Source organism: Aotus nancymaae, unplaced genomic scaffold, assembly GCF_030222135.1.
Source record: "Aotus nancymaae isolate 86718 unplaced genomic scaffold, 86718_ANA_hifiasm-v0.15.2.pri h1tg000028l, whole genome shotgun sequence".
Taxonomy (NCBI): Eukaryota; Metazoa; Chordata; class Mammalia; order Primates; family Aotidae; genus Aotus; species Aotus nancymaae.
Window position 1 is genome coordinate 14693974 of NW_026988441.1, and position 16379 is coordinate 14710352.

Consider the following 16379-nt stretch of genomic DNA (forward strand, 5'->3'; position numbering starts at 1 on the left):
TCATGAGTCCTCATTTTCTATTATCCCATTGAAGGTAGGGGGAAATGGAAGCTCAGAGAGGTAAGTTCATTTTCCCAAGGTTGCTCAGCAAGCAGGTGGCAGAGTCAACGTCTGAACCCCACTTCCAAGTGTCTCCAGTGTTTGCCTCGTAATAACGGCCCTCCTCTGCCCAGGGTGGAAGCCACGGCGTCTGAGGAGGACCAGCAGGGCGTAGGTTTAGCTGAGTGACCATGGATGACAGCAAACTGGTGGTGTTATGTTGTTGTGATGGTTTGCCTTTATTGAGTCCTATGTGCCAGGCACTGTGCTAAAGATTTAGATAATAATAATGATACACCGTGTGCAGTGGTTCATACCTGTAATCCCAGCACTGTGGGATGCGGGAGGACTTACTGAGCCCAAGAGTTCAAGACCAACCTGGGCAACGTGGTGAAACCCCATCTCTACAAAAAATTAGCAGGGTGTGGTGGCATGTTCCCTACTCAGGAGGCTGAGGTGGGAGGATTGTTTAAGTCCAAGAGGTGGAGGCTGCAGACCTGGGTGATAGAGTGAGACTGTCTCTTTAAAAAAAACAGATGGCGGTGATGATGACGGCAAATGCTCATATGACACTTAGCAAGGGTTGATCCCTTCTCTAAGGGCTGTTACACGGATTAATTCATTTATTCTTTTTTTTTTTTTTTGGCAGGGTCTCACTCTGTCACCCAGGCTGGAGTGCAGTGGTGCGATCTTGGCTCATTGCAGCCTCAGTCTCCCAGGTTTAAGTGATTCTCCTGCTTCAGCCTCCTCAGTAGCTGGGATTACAGGCATGCACCACCACGCCTGGCTAAGTTTTGTATTTTTAGTAGTGGCCGTGTTGGTCAGGCTGGTCTCAAACTCCTGACCTCAAGTGATCCTCCCTCCTTGGCCTCCCAAAGTGCTGGGGTTACAAGCGTGAGCCTCTGCTCCCAGGCTAACTAATTTATTCCTCATACCAGCACTCTGAGGTAGGTACCATCAGCGTGTCCTTGAAGCCTTTGTGTGCACAAGCTCATAGAGGCGCTGGGATTTGACTTTATGGGCTGTCCTCCTAACCACGTCCCTTCTACCATCCCCTGTAAGCTTCTCAGCATTCCTATGGTGTAGGAGGAAATACTACCCATTTCACAGATGAGGAAACCGAGGCCCACACCTGTACTGACAGAGCCAGTGGACCCTCGTCTGTCTAATCAGCACATCCACACTCTTCCCTCTTGACCCTGTTTAGGGAAGACACTGGGAACTCCAAAGAACCTTGGAAGGGCTCTGGCCAGGCTCCCAGAGGTCTGGGTCCCAGTCCAGCCCAAGGGTCCCAATCTCCCTCCCCTTCCTGTGCTGCTCTAATTTTTCCTTTGCCTTGTTTCTTTTCTTTTCTTTCTTTCTTTTTTTTTTTTTTTTGAGACACAGTCACTCTGTCGCCCAGGCTGGAGTGCAATGGTGCAATCTTAGCTCACCGAAACCTCCACCTCCTGGGTTTAATCAATTCTCCTGCTCAGCCTCCCTAGTAGCTGAGATTACAGGCACCTGCCACCACGCCTGGCTGATTTTTGTACTTTTTGGTAGAAATGGGGTTTCACCATGTTGGCCAGGCTGGTCTTGAACTCCTGGCCTCAAATGATCCACCTGCCTCGGTCTCCAAAATTGTTGGGATTCCAGGTGTGACCCACCACGCCCAACCTGTGTGCACTCTATGTATTATAGCTTGTAATGCTATGCTGTTTGAAATATTGCACATATCTCCTCAAGCCTTTGTACATTGTCTTGCAAAAGGTTTTTAACGTGTTATGCAAATACTGCTATCTGGTACTTCACAGATTCTGGATTGCCAGCCGTGCTTAGGAAGATTGCCCAGTCTGAGTCTGGTGGGGAAGGGGGGTGGGGCTCCTCCCCACCTCCTTCTCTACCTGCCCCCACCCCACCAGGGCCTCTCTCCTTATCTCCAGCTTCTCCTTTCCCAAGGTCCTGCCTCCCAAGGAGGGAGCCTCCCCAGCCAGGAGGCCCCAGCTTTCCCCTCCTGCCTTCCCCTCCCAGACTTTCCTAATTTAGAATAAGGGTTGTTCCATTTCTTTCTTTTCTTTCTTTCTTTTTTTTTTTTTCTGGCTCTGTTGCCCAGGCTGGAGTGCAGTGAAACGATCTCGGCTCACTGCAGCCTCGAACTCCTGGGCTCAAGCTATCCTCCCACCGCAGCTTTCTGAGTAGCTTCGACTATAGGCCACGCCACCACGCTGAGCCAATTTTATTTTTCAGTAGAGATGGGATCTTGCTATGTTGCCTAGACTGGTCTCAAACTCCTGGGCTCAAGCGATCTACCTGTCTAGGCCTCCCAAAGTGCTGAGATTGCAGGCGTGAGCCACTAGCAAGCCCCTTGTCAATTTTTTTTTTTTTTTTTTTTTTTTTTTTTGAGACGTAGTCTCCCTCTATCACCCAGGCTGGAGTGCAGTGGTGCGATCTTGGCTCACTGCAACCTCTGCCTCCCCAGTTCAAGTGATTCTCCTGCCTCAGCATCCTGAGTAGCTAGGATTACAGGCTCATCCCACCATGCCTGGTTAATTTTTGTATTTTTAGTAGAGATGGGGGTTTCACTATGTTGGTCAGGCTGGCCTCGAACTCCTGACCTCGTGATCTATCCGCCTCAGTCTCCTCAAGTACTGGAATTACAGGCGTGAGCCACTGCACTGGGCCCCCTTGTCAATTTTTAAGAGCTCTTCTCATTTCTGTCTTTTAACCTGTGCCACCCTCTGTGTTGCAAATGACTCTTCCTCAAGTCCTGTCTATTGTCTCTCTTTATAATGTTGTCACCTAACGTCTTAAGGTGCTAAGTTATATACACAGCGTCCACCTTGTCAGCTTCCGTCCTAAGTTAGGCAGGTCTCCGGGCTCCAAGGGGAGGGACGCCCTCCCTCGCTGATTCCAAATCTCGCAGCTTGTACCTTCCCACGGGTCGGGCGCATAAAAGCGCGCGGGGTCGCGGCGGGGCACTGCCACCATGTCCCTGCTGCACCCGCTGCTGCTGGCCCTGGTCTTGGCCGTCATGCCCTGCGCCCGGGGCGCCTGCCCGGTGCCCGCCGACCTCAAGCATTCGGACGGGACGCGCACGTGCGCCAAGCTCTACGACAAGAGCGACCCCTACTATGAGAACTGCTGCAGGGGCGCCGAGCTGTCGCTGGAGCCGGACGCCGACCTGCCCTACCTGCCCTCCAACTGGGCCAACACCGCCTCCTCGCTCGTGGTGGCGCCGCGCTGCGAGCTCACCGTGTGGTCCCTGAAAGGCAAGGCGGGCAAGACGCGCAAGTTCTCCAGCGGCACCTATCCGCGCCTGGAGGAGTACCGCCGGGGCATCTTCGGAGACTGGTCCAACGCTATTTCCGCGCTCTACTGCAGGTGCCCGGCCGCCCACCCCAGGCCCCGGCCCCAGCTCCGCACAACCCCCCACACCTACCACCCAAGCCCTGAGGCTGCTCCGCACCCCTGAGCTCCCGACTGGAACTGGGAGCACCAGGCCTCCCTACAACCCATCCTGAGGCCGCATCTCAGAGCCCATACCCAAACCAGGTCCTCCTCCTCCTCACCCCCAGCACCTGGTCCACACTCCACCTGCAGCCCAAGCCCCTGGGACCTCTCCACCCCAGCTCTGGGATTCAGAGCCAACCCTCCATCCCTTCTGGAATCTTCCACCTACCCACCTGCCCACCGCTGTACTTCCCAGGGAGGGCTGGCTAATTCTAGGGACTGAGGGCTCCTAGACCCCTCACCTTGGAGTCCCCAGAACTGAAGCCAGTCCCCAGCCCTCATATCATCACATCTGAAAGCTCCCAGACCCAACTCTAGGGACTCCCAGACTCTAAAACTAACCCAGACCTCAAGACCCCAGACTCAATTACAGGAACACCCAGTGAGCCTTCACGCTCCCCACTCCCCTAGACCCTCTAGACCAGCCTCAGCCCCTAAAACCAGTCCCACAGCCCACCCCCAGACCCATCCCTGGAGGCCCCTGAGCCCACCTTGTGCTCACAGACTGGGGACCTAGATCCACTGGTGACACCTTCCCAAGCCCTCCCCAGCCACTCCTGTCCCCCAGGAACTCCAAGAGCCCCCAGCTCCTAACTCCCAGTCTAGGATCCCTGGTTCCTGAACTTGGAACCTCAGACCCAGACGCCCCAGCCCCCGCCCAGCCTCAGGTTTCTAGAACCCCCCAGACCCTGGGTCTCTGAGAGCCCTGGAAGGAATTCTTGATTACATTTCAGGTGCAGCTGATGCTTTGCTGTTCTCTCAACTGCAGCTTCCACAGAGTGCTAAGCCCCTCACTCGGCCTGTCCCTGGGCTCTGCTCCGGGGCCCGAGACCCAGAAGGAGGAGCGTTCTGCCTGCCCCTCCCACCTCCCCTGCAATACAGCCTTTTCCTACAGTTGCCTCATACGGTCTGTCATCTGCTTGTCCCTGGGACCCAAGTCCTCACTGGACTGGGTGGGATGGAGGCGAGAGCAGGGTGGTGGGGCCTGGGTCAGCCCATAACCAGGACAATGCCTTGGATGAGGACACGCCATAGATTCAGACATGGTTTTAGGTGTGTTCAAAGACACGCCCCCAGAAGGACATATGAGTGAATCACAGGGGGACCTGGGCTGATGTTAATGTGAAATATGCCCCACCCTTTTCGGTTAATAGCCCTTCCTTAGCCAGGCGAGGTGACTCAGGCCTACAATCCTAGCATTTTGGGAGCCTGAGGTAGGTGGATAACTTGAGGTCAGGAGTTCGAGACCAGCCTGGCCAACATGGGGAAACCCCATCTTTACTAAAAATACAAGCATTAGCTGGAAATCGCTTGAACCTGGGAGGCAAAGGTTGCAGTGAGCCCAGATCATGCCACTGCACTCCAGCCTGGGCAACAGAGCGGGACTCTGTCTCCAAAAAAAAAAATAATAACCCTTTCTTGAGCCGTTTCTGGCCTCCCAGAGGCCTCTGGACTCCCTCCATGGTTCCTGTGGGGGACAGTAGGGGGCCTTGGGGACTCCGCCCGGGGTTAGGACTAGGATCCACAAGTGATCAGATTGGGGCCTTGAACTTAGAGGTTGTCAAATACTTTTAATCCCCACACCCCATATTTCTGTTCTGATCGCAGTCTGTGTCCCCACCTCTCCCATGAATGAAGGACTTTGATGGATGCCTGGGTTTGGGGGCTCTGTGGTAGCTGGAGAGGATACACAAAGGGTCCTTGGAGGAGAGGGTGGGAGGAGAGCTCTGAGGGGATGACAACTGCAGACAGCAGGAGGGAGCTAGGGGCGATTCTGAGACTTGAGAGATATAAAGGCCAGGCCATGTGGCTCACGCCTGCAATCCCAGCACTTTGGGAGGCCAAGGCGGGTGGATCACCTGAGGTCAGGAGTTCAAGACCAGCCTGGCCAACATGGTGAAACCCTGTCTCTACTAAAATACAAAAATTAGCTAGGCGTGGTGATATGCACCTGTAATCCCAGCTACTTGAGAGGCTGAGGCAGGAGAATCACTTGAACCTGGGAGGCGGAGGTTGCAGTGAGCCGAGATCGTGTTACTGCACTCCAGCCTGGGTGACAGAGCGAGACTCCATCTCAAAAAAAAAAAACGAGAGATGGAGAATAGGTAAGTGGAGATGCTAAGGGAGATGTGTGAGGAGATCAGAGGTCAAGGTCAGAAGGTCCCCGGGTTGTGAAGGTAATGGAAGATCATGGATCAGGGGCGGGCAAATGGGGCAGGAACTGAGTGAAGTGAATGGTTCCATTCCCCCTTCACACATTCGCTGCCACCCACTCTGTGCACAGTCCTGGGCTGGGTGGTGCTGGCGACACGACAGTGAGCAATCCATTTCAGTGGAGTTCAAAGCACTCAGCATCCTTGGGCACAGGTGTCTATGCATTCACTCAACAGAGATCTACGGAGCACCTGCCAGAGCACCTGTCAGGCACTGAATTTACAAGGCATGGCTCTGCCCTCATGGGCCTCAGTGAGCGCTGGGAAAGGCCAGAGGCCACTGTTCAGGAGTGTGTGAAGCTGTCAACCAAGAGAGAAGCCAGGGGGCCAGGCAGGAATAAGGGGCCTAGGAGGTGGCTACGGGTTAGGGGTTTCTAAAGGTCAGGGAGGGGTGCCATGGGGTCAGGACAGATGCGGAGCCAGCCAGTCACTCCCGGAGCTGCACAGACACGGAGGAGTCGGTCACCCGTGTCCGCCGCAGCCCACCAGGCTCCCTGCGGTTCTTGGCCTTGTGCAGGAAGTGGATGAAGCGCACGCCGGAACCATAATGACGGAATACGTGGGACACCTGTGGTGACAGCACCCGGAGTTAGGGAGGAGCCCTTTTTGAGGACCCGAGGACCTGCTCTCCTCCCTCTGTGAGGTGTTGGGAGAAGAACACGTCTGGGGTGGAGGCCCGGGGCCGGGGAGTCTCACCTGGACCCAGCGGCCAGGGGGACCTCTCCCAGAAGTCCGGGGGGCCACGTGGTGCTGAGCAATGACTGTGCGGCGGTCGGCCGCCAGCAGCCAGACGTGCAGCTCATAGACGCATGTGTCCAGCCGGCTGTCCTCAAACCTGCAGGCGGGGTCCAGGCCTTCAGCTGCCACTGCAGTCTCAGCTGCCCAGCCCCAGCCCTGGCCCCGGTCCCCATTCAGCACACATGCTGTCACTCACTCTGTGCACAGCCCTGAGCTGGGGGGTGCTGGCAACATATCAGTGACCAAGACAGCCCCACACCCATCCACACAGCATTCATAGTCCAGTGAGGGAGGCAGGCATGCCACCAAACATGACAGCCAGGAATGGCCAAGACCGGGATGGGGAGCATGGGCAGAGGGGTCAGGGCCAGGATGGGGGGACCCAGGCAGAGGGGTCAGGGCCAGAATTGGGGACCCAGGCAGAGGAGTTGGGGCTGGAATTGGGGACCTACGCAGAGGGTCTGGGGCTGGAATTGGAGACCCAGGCACAGGGGTTGGGGCCAGAATTAGGGGCACAGAGAGGTTGGGACTGGGATTGGGGGGCACAAGGCACTGGAGCAAATGCACCTGACCCAGCTGAGGGGTTTTCAGGGAAGGCTTCCCGGTGGAGCTATGTGTAAGTGACTGCTAAGGAATAAGAAGGAATTTGTTTTGAGAATAGAGGGCAACAGGCTTTTAAGAAATAAGGAATAGGCTGAGCAGTGTGGCTCATGCCTACAATCCCAGCACTTTGGGAGGCTGAGGTAGGCAGATCCCTTGAGGTCAGGAGTTCGAGACCAGCCTGGTCAACATGGAGAAACCCCGTCTCTACTAAAAATACAGAAATTAGGCAGACGTGGTGGCTCACACCTAGTTACTTGGGGAGGCTGAGGCAGGAGAATTGCTTGAACCTGGGAGTTGGAGGTTGCAGTGAGCTGAGATCGCACTACTGCACTCCAGCGTAGGTGACAGAGTGAGAGTCTGTCTCAAAAAAAAAAAAGAAAGAAAGAAGGATCAGCTTCAGTTACTCCCTGGCACATTTCAAAATCTGAAAGACTCAAAGAGAACGGGCCAGGAACGTAGGCAGGGCAGGAGCCTGCAGCACCAGGAAGGCCTTGATGGGGGCTGAGAGCACAGGGAACTGGGGTAAGGCTCGCGCTCTGGGCAGCGCTGCGTGATCGGGGGTGCAGCTGCAGGGAAGGGGCACGCACCAGTCCATGACGGTAATGTCTGGCTGCTCGTCATCCAGCAGCTCCTCCCACAGGCCTTCGGCCAGGAGGTCCACGCACTGCTGCTTCACCGTCCAGCTGTGAACGAGGGGCCGGGAGAGGCGGGGTCTGCGATATGCCAGGGTCCCGGGGATCTCCAGGAAGCAGGAAGCCCTGTCTCATCGCTTTCTTAGAGAGAGCTTGAGTCCCCACATGTGGGGTGCTCCCCCAGCACCTTTCAGTCTCAGTCCCCATGGGCCCCTCTGAGGACAATGCATCCTGAACCCCATGCCACAGACGTGCAACCTGAGGCTGAGGATGGAGACGTGTCCAAGGTCAAGCAGCAAACGTGGCAGAGCCGGGATCCCAGCCTTGGCCCATGTGACCGAGCCCCCGAGTCACATCATCTCATCTACTGCGCAGGAGGCAAGGCTTGTTTCCTGGAGGACGGGGTGGCCTGGGTGATCCTCCCCTCCCAGGGAAAGAACCTTAGAATAATTACAACAGTAACAGTAATAGCCAGGCGCGGTGGCTCACACCTGTAATCCCAGCACTTTGGGACGCCTAGGCGGGCAGATCACTTGAGGTCAGGAGTTTGAGACCAGCCTGGCCAACATGGTGAAACCCCGTCTCTACTAAAAATACAAAACTGAGCTGCGCGTGGTGGCTCGCAGCTGTAACCCCAGTTACTCAGGAGGCTGAGGCAGGAGAATTGCTTGAACCTGGGAGTCAGAGTTTGCAGTGAGCTGAGATGGCTCCCCTGTACTCCAACCTGGGCGACAGAGGGAGACTTCATCTCAAAACCAAAAACCAAAAACCAGTAATAGCTGCTATGGACTGGTGCTAGCCAGACCTGGCCGGGCCCTATGCTGTGTGTTTTACAGGCATTCTCTCTTGTGCTAACGCTGTTTACAGAGCAGGAAATAGAGGCCCAGAGAGGCCAAGCGAGAAAGGGCAGAGCAGGAAATGGAGCACAGGCCGCAGCAGCCTGACGACTCACCTTAGGTTCTGCTGGAGCTTCTCGGTTCTAATGAACCAGCCGCGGAAATTGCCTGCAGGTTGGAGAACAAAGGGTTAAAACACTCCAACCCTGGAGGACCCTCCTCACCCTCAGCAACCCGGCCTCCAAACACTTACCCAGAGTCTCCAGGGGTCGCTGGGTGGGACCAGTAGGGGGCGCTGGCTCATAAATGTTGATGCCTGAAACGCGCAAGTGAGTGGAGCCTCCGGCCAGCCCCTCCGCCCTACTCACCCCTCCCTACCCGCAGGGCTACACTGGAGGCAGGAATCGGTGCCAGGTCAGGGCAGCCGGGCATGGATAAGTGAGTCAGGGCTCTGGGGAGAGGGTGATGCCAGGGGAGTCAGGGGGGTGTGGTGAGACAGAGACAGAGGGACAAAGAGAAGAACCCAGAGAAAGAGACAGGCCAAGAGTTTGAGACCAGCCTCGCCAACATGGTGAAACCCTGTCGCTACTAAAAATACAAAAATTAGCCAGGCGTGGTGGTGCGTGCCCATAGTCCCAGCTACTCAGGAGGCTGAGGCAGGAGAATCGCTTGAACCTGGGAGTTGAAGGCTGCAGTGAGCCGAGATGGCACCACTGCACTCCAGCCTGGGCGACAGCAAGACTCTGTCTCAAAAAAAGAGAGAGAGAGAGACAGAAACATAGGCAGAGGGGAGAGAAAGAGAAGGAGACAGAGAGGGAGAGGTGTGAGACAGAGGTAAGTGAGAGACAAGACAGAGAGACGGGGTTAAACGGAGAGGCACAATGACAGAAAAGGAGACAGAGGGATGCAGAGAAATGCAGAGACAGAGAGAGACAAAGAGAGAATGAGAGAGGAAAACAAAGAGGGAAAGAAGAGACAGACGGTCAAGGTGGTGCCTCCCGGCTGCTCGGGGCCGTGCGCACCTTCGGGGTTGGGCGATCGCAGCAGGTTGCGGTAGAACGGCCTCCGCACCAGAAGCAGCTTCCAGGTGAGGCGCGGGGGCAGCTCCAGCGTCCCGCTCAGCGGCCCCCACTCCTCCAGCAGCAGCTGCCGCGCGTGGGCCTCGGACAGCTGCTCCGGCTCGGGGAGCTCGGGGGTCTCGGGGGTCTCCGGGGCCGCGGGCGATGGCGGCGACGGCGGCGGTGACGGCGACCGTGGCGAGGGAGGCAGCTCCTGGGGTTTCGCGGGACCGTCGGCCTCCATCCCGCCACCGAGCGCGCGTCCCTCGCGCACCTCCTCCATCCCTCGAGGCTGCGCGACTGTCCCGGTTTCGCTGGGCTGGGTTAACTGGGAGCGGGAAGGGGGCAGGGCACTCCGGCTGGTATTTAAGGGAGGGGCGTGTCGGGGGAGGATCTTGTCCCTCAGACCCTCCTCCCTCAGACCCAGGAGTCCAGACCCCCAGCCCCTCCACCCTCAGACCCAGGAGTCCAGGCCCCAGTTCCCTTCTTAGGTCCCCAGACTTCCTGCCCCAATTTTCCCCAGGGCCAGCTGAGGACCCAGCGTGGGCCTGGCAGAGCGTGTGACGAATGTCCTCACGTGGGACACCCCCTTGGGGCCCTGACATGTTCTGTCCAGAAAACCAAGGTGAGAAGAGCAGAGAGACACCCAAAACCAGAGATGAGGAGCCTCAGAGATGGGGGACCCAGGGAGGCACAAAGATGGCAGCGAGAGGGAAGCAGTGACCCCAACTGGGTGTTCTGGGGACCTGTACCCCTGCCCGGGACTAGGGCGGGGAGCTGCAGAAGCCTCCTCCATCAGAGGTCATGGGAGGTGGGAGTGAGGGCTAATGTGCAGGTGGGGACAGGAGGTCAGGTGTGGAGGAAGTGGGATGGCAGAGGAACCTGTAGGGCCAGATGCCCACAGCCACTTCCTGTCCTCAGCCACATCCCTCTACCTGGCCCAGGTGAGCTCAGGCGCTGAGCTGATGATCAGTGGCATTCACCACAGTGAGGCTTGCTTTCTTTTTCTCTTTCTTTTTCTTTCTTTCTTTCTTTCTCTCTCTCTCTCTCTCTTTCTTTCTCTTTCTCTCTCTCTCTCTCTCTCTTTCTTCCTCGTCTCTCTCTCTTTCTTTTGATGGAGTCTCACTCTGTCACCCAGGCTGGAGTGCAATGGCACGATCTCAGCTCACTGCAACCTCCGCCTCCCCAGGTTCAAGCGATTCTCCCGCCTTAGCCTCCTGATTACAGGCATGAGCCACCACGCCCAGCTAATTTTGTATTTTTAGTAGAAACAGGTTTTACCCTGTTGGTCAGGCTGGTCCCAAACTCCTTACCTCAGCTGATCCACCCACCTGGGCCTCCCAAAGTGCTGGGATAACAGGCATGAGCCACCACACCTGGCCCACAGTGAGCGCTTTCTGTTAAGCGCTTCTAAGTTCATTTCATTCTCCTACAAAGACAAAGTGGGTGCTACTATGATTGGCATTTTGTAAGTAAAAGAAAAGTGAGGCCAGACGCGGTGGCTCACTACCTACAGATCAGGGAACTGAGGCAAGAGAGGTGCAGTGACTGCCCTGGAAAGTGCGGAATTAACCAGTGCCTGGGGGGAACCAGGGGAGCGAGCAGATCACGCCACTGCACTCCAGCCTGGGCGACAGAGTGAGACTCCACCTCAAAAAAAAAAAAAAAGTCACAGCAAACGTGTGTGTGCAGCTGTGTGCTGGCGAATGCCCTCTGGGATGGCTCTTACCACTACAACAACCCCGTGACAAGTGCTATTATTATTCCCATTTTACAGATGAGGAAACAGAGGCCGCCTTCCCAGACCGGGTCCCATACAGTCCCAGATCACACCACATGCTTCCACAGGCACTTCCTGCCCCACGCACTCAGACACTCACAGACACTCAGGGTGGGGGCCGGAAGTCACACCCTAGTGACGATGATCATGTAACCGAGGCTGCCTGTGTGCCGGGCACTGCAGTAAGTCCATAGTGACGATGATCATGTAACCGAGGCTGCCCGTGGGCCGGGCACTGCAGTAAGTCCATTAGGTGCAAGGGACTTAAGGTAATTCATTAGGTAATTAATTCGGTCTCCATATCCACCCTAGGAAGTAGAAATGACTAGGAAGTGGCATAACTAGGAAGTCACACCCATTTTGCAGATGAAGAAACTAGGCACAGAGAGGTTTAGTAACTCACCCAAGCCTGCACAGCTGGTACACAACAAGTTAGAGACACTCGCAAACAGAATCTTAGAGAACATACACAGGGACACTGATTCAAATTGCCCCCAGGGGCTGGGGTCCGTGGCTCACACCTGTAATCTAACACTTTGGGAGGCTGAGGCTGGAGGATCACCTGAGCCCACGAGTTTGAGACCAGCCTGGATGACATGATGAGACCCCATCTCTACAGAAAAACGAATAAATTATGTCAGTGTGGTGGAGCACACCTGTGGTCCCAGCTACTCAGGAGGATGAGGTGGGAGGATCTCTCGAGCCTAGGAGGTCAAAGTTGCAATGAGCTGAGATCGCACCATCGTATCCTGGCCTGGGTGACAGAGTGAGACCCTGTCTCAAAGAAACAAAAAACAAAAACAGTCCGGGCACAGTGGCTTACGCCTGTTATCCCGGCACTTTGGGAGGCTGAGACGGGCAGATCACTTGAGGTCAGGAGTTCAAGATCAGCCTGGCCAACACAGTGAAATCCCCATCTCTTCTAAAACAAAATAAAATAGAGAAAAAAATTAGCTGGGCACGGTGGTGCATGCCTATAGTCCTAGCTACTCAGGAGGCTGAGGCAGGAAAATACTTGAACCTGGGAGATGGGGGTTGCAGTGAGCCAAGATCTTGCTACTGCACTCCAGCCTGGGTGACAGAGTGAGACTGCGTCAAAACAACAAGAACAAAAAAAACAAAAAAACAATTCATCCCTGGGGGAAAAAACACAGATTCACACAGAAGCAAGCAGGAGATGATGGTTACATTTATTGAGTCCTGGACTCTTTGAACTTCACAAGCCGGCAGAGGTGGAAACTGGCAGACCAGGGAACTGAGGCAGGAGAGGTGAAGTGCCTGCCCTGGAAAGTTGAGAATTAACCCTTGCCTGGGGGGTGGAGAAAAACCAGGGGTTGGGGGAGCAGATCAACAAACACGGCAACTGGAAGTCCCCAGCAGATTCCCAGGCAAACACTGGCAGAGCCCAGACACAGGCACGGCCAGAGACACTCCCCCGCCACCACACACACACAAACCCACACCCTCGCCCTGGCTGCCCGCCCACCCTGCTCAGACCATCATCACGACGGCGGAGGAGGAGGAGGAGTGTCTGGTGAGTGGAGTCAGAGCTGTGCCAGGTCAGAATCCAGGGCAGGGAGTGGCTGGGAGCCGGAAGAGACCAGGACGGAAGAGCAGCCAGGCAGCCAAGAGCGTGTAGAGCAGAGGCGGGTGCCGTGGTTTGGTGCTGTCATCCCAGCACTTTGGGAGGTGGAGGCGGGCAGATCACTTGAGACTAGGAGTAGGATACCAGCCTGGGCGACTTGGCGAGACCCCGTTAGCCAGGCATAGTGGCACATACCTGTAGTCCCAGCTACTTGGGAGGCTGAGGCAGGAGGATTGTTTGAGCCTGGGAGGTGGAAGTTGCAGTGAGCTGAGATGGCGCCACCACTGCGCCACAGCCTGGGCGACGGAGGAAGACCCTGTCTCAAAAAATAATAGGCAGGGCTCGGTGGTTCGCGCCTGTAATCTCAGGACTTCGGGAGGCTGCGGCGGGCAGATCACTTGAAGTCAGGAGTTCGAGACCAGCCTGAACAACACGGTGAAGCCCCATCTCTACTAAAAATACAAAAAATTAACCGGGTGTAGTGGTGCATGCCTGTAATCCCAGCTACTGAGGAGAATCACTTGAACTGGAGAGGTGGCGGTGATTCACACCTGTAATCCCAGGCACAGTGGCTCACACCTGTAATCCCAGCATTTTGGGATTTTGGGAGGCCGAGGTGGATCACGAGGTCAGGAGTTCGAGACCAGCCTGGACAACACAGTGAAACCCATCTCTACTAAAAATACAAAAAAATATTAGCCAGGCATGGTGGCGGGCACCTGTAGTCCCAGCTACTGGGGAGGCTGAGGCAGGAGAATCGCTCGAACCCGGGAGGTGGAGGTTGCGGTGAGCTGAGATTGTGCCATTGCACTCCAGCCTGGGCGACAAGATTGAAACTCCATTTCAAAAAAAAAAAAATTGAAAAAATAAATAAAGAAAACTAGAGTCTGCCGAGTAGAGACTGACACCCCTCCCACCTGCCCCAACCTGGCTGTTTTCATATCAACCTCTGTGGCAGTCACACCCACATGCATGACAGCCACAGGGGTTGGACTAAGGCCTGAACACAGTCCCTCCCCAACTGAAACCCTCCATGACTCCTGAGTGCCCTCAGGAGAAAATCCCAGCTCTTTGGCTAGCATCCAAGGCCCTGGGTTTCCGGTCCCTGCCTCCAGGACCTGTTCTCTTGCATCTTAGGGCTTTTGTGGTTCCTAAACTCAGCAGTTCCCAAACTTTACCGCAGGTCCTGTCAGATTTGCCCAGGGAGCTTCTGAAAAATGTGCGTTTCCAAGGAGTCTGGTTCAGTTCTTGTGATAGGCCCCGAATCTATAAGAAACCCTTTTACTTCAATCTGAGGGATCCAGGGCCACAGCTGGGGCCCTGCAAAGCCAAGTGCATTATGTTTTTTTTTTTTTCCTTGAGACAGAGTCTTGCTCTGTCACCCAGGCTGGAGTGCAGTGGTGTGATCTCAGCTCACTGCAACCTCTGCCTCCCGGGTTCAAGTGATTCTCCTGCCTCAGCCTCCCAAGTAGCTGGGATTACAGGCATATGCCACCAAACCCTGCTAGGTTTTTTTGTTTTTTGCATTTTTAGTAGAAATGGGGTTTCACCGTTTTAGCCAGGCTGGTCTTGAACTCCTGACCTCACAATCCACCCGCCTTGGCCTTCCAAAGTGCTGGGATTACAGGTGTGAGCCACCTCGCCCAGCTTTTTTTTTTTTTTTTTTCTGAGACAGGGTCTGGCTCTGTCTCCCAGGCTGGAGCCCAGTGGCACAATCTCGGCTCGCTGCAACCTCAATCTCTTGGGCTCTAGCGATCCTCCTGCTTCAGCCTCCCAAGTAGCTGGGACCACAGGTGCACACCACCATGCCCGACTAATTTTTGTATTTTTTATAGAGACAGGGGTCTCCTCATGTCACCCAGGGTGGTCTCGAACTCCTGAGCTCCAGCGATTCTCCCGCCTTGTCCTCCCAAAGTGTTAGATTACAGGTGTGAGCCACCACACCCAGCCCAGGAATGATGTATGGATACATCACAACACAGATGACTCTCAAACACATCGTGATGAATGAAAGAAGCCAGGCAATATGGCGATACATTTTATGTATTTATTTTACAATTGTTAAATTTTTTGTAGTGATGGGGGTCTCACTGTGTTGCCCAGGTTGGTCTCCCACTCCCAGGTTCAAGAGATCCTCTAGCCTCAACTCCCAAAGTGCTGGGATTATAGGTGTGAACCACTAGATCTGGCCAGTGATAGATTTTAGAGCATAAAGAGAAAAGAGGCGGGGCGTGGTGGCTCACACCTGTAATCCCAGCACTTTGGGAGGCTGAGGCGGGCAGATCGTGAAGTCAAGAGATCGAGACCATCCTGGCCAACATGGTGAAACCCTGTCTCTACTAAAAATACAAAAAAAAAAAAAAAAAATTAGCTGGGTATGGTGGCGTGCGCCTGTAGTCACAGCTATTCGGGAGGCTGAAGCAGGAGAATTGCTTGAACCCAGGAGGCAGAGATTGCAGCGAGCCGAGATTGTGCCACTGCACTCCAGCCTGGCGCCTGGCAGCAACAGAACAGGACTCCATCTCAAAAAAAAAGAAAAAGAAAAAAGCTGAGCGTGGTGGCTGATGTCTATAATTCGAGCATTTTGGGAGACTGAGTCAGGTGGATCACCTGAGGTCAGGAGTTCAAGACCAGCCTGACCAACGTGGAGAAACCCCTGTCTCTACTAACAATACAAAAATTACCTGGGCATTGGCGTACGCCTGTAATCTCAGCTACTCGGAGTCTGAGGCATGAGAATCACTTGAACCAGGAGGCGGAGGTTGCAGTGAGCCGAAATTGTGCCACTGCACTCCAGACTGGGCAACAGAGCAAGACTCTGTCTCAGAATAACTAAATAAAAGAAAAATAAATAAAAAGAAAGAAGCCAGACAAAAAAGAGCACCGACTATGTGACTCCAGTTGTATAAAGTTCTGGAAAAAAGCAAAACTCATCTAGATTCTAAGTCGGCAGGTCTGTAATTTCAGGAGGCTGGTGGGGTTTCACTGCAAAAAGGCAGAAGACTGAACACTGTGGGCTGACGAGAAAGTTCCGTTTTAATTGCAGTTGTCATTGTATGGGTGTATCCATTTGTCAAAACAGCAAACTGTGGATTTAAAATGGGCGTATTTTATTGTATATAAATTATACCTCAGTCAGAAACAAAACAAAAACAGTGTGGCAATTCTATGTTGCTAATAAGGAAATATCTACAAGGCAATGATAAGGTATAAAAGCAAGCTATAGAACAGTGGGCTTGTGCTTCAAATGCATGCTGAAGAAGAAGAAAATAAACATATATATATATAAATATACACACACATATATAGTGAGGAGTCGTCAGGTCTCTTCCAGAAAGAGACGCTGGGAGTGAGATCTGGTGGCGGCCAAGACAGATGAGGGGGGGCAAGGACTTTGTACTCTAAG

General features: G+C 54.4%; 2 protein-coding genes across 2 annotated transcripts; one reads left to right on the forward strand and one right to left on the reverse strand.

Moving 5' to 3' along the window:
* The first annotated feature begins 2995 nt into the window (after positions 1–2995).
* SYCN (syncollin) lies at positions 2996–4426 on the forward strand. Its single transcript, XM_012438876.2, has 2 exons — positions 2996–3399; positions 4263–4426. The coding sequence occupies exons 1-2, from the start codon at positions 3005–3007 to the stop codon at positions 4270–4272; spliced, it is 405 nt and encodes a 134-aa protein (XP_012294299.2). The 5' UTR covers positions 2996–3004; the 3' UTR covers positions 4273–4426.
* Positions 4427–5957: 1531 nt separating this feature from the next.
* NCCRP1 (NCCRP1, F-box associated domain containing) lies at positions 5958–9891 on the reverse strand. The gene is made up of 6 exons (XM_012438885.2): positions 9573–9891; positions 8804–8866; positions 8667–8718; positions 7670–7765; positions 6438–6576; positions 5958–6309 (listed from the first exon to the last, which is right to left on the reverse strand). Exons 1-6 carry the CDS (start codon positions 9889–9891, stop codon positions 6169–6171), a joined length of 810 nt encoding a protein of 269 aa, XP_012294308.1. The 3' UTR covers positions 5958–6168.
* Between the last annotated feature and the right edge of the window lie 6488 nt (positions 9892–16379).

Coding starts and splice junctions, on each gene's coding strand:
- NCCRP1 (XM_012438885.2), bottom strand. CDS start 9,891: ATGGAGGAGGTGCGCGAGGGACGCGCGCTCGGTGGCGGGATGGAGGCC. Junction 8,867..9,572: donor GCGATCGCCCAACCCCGAAG/GTGCGCACGGCC, acceptor TGCGCGTTTCAG/GCATCAACATTTATGAGCCA. Junction 7,766..8,666: donor AAGCTCCAGCAGAACCTAAG/GTGAGTCGTCAG, acceptor CCTCGTTCACAG/CTGGACGGTGAAGCAGCAGT.
- SYCN (XM_012438876.2), top strand. CDS start 3,005: ATGTCCCTGCTGCACCCGCTGCTGCTGGCCCTGGTCTTGGCCGTCATG.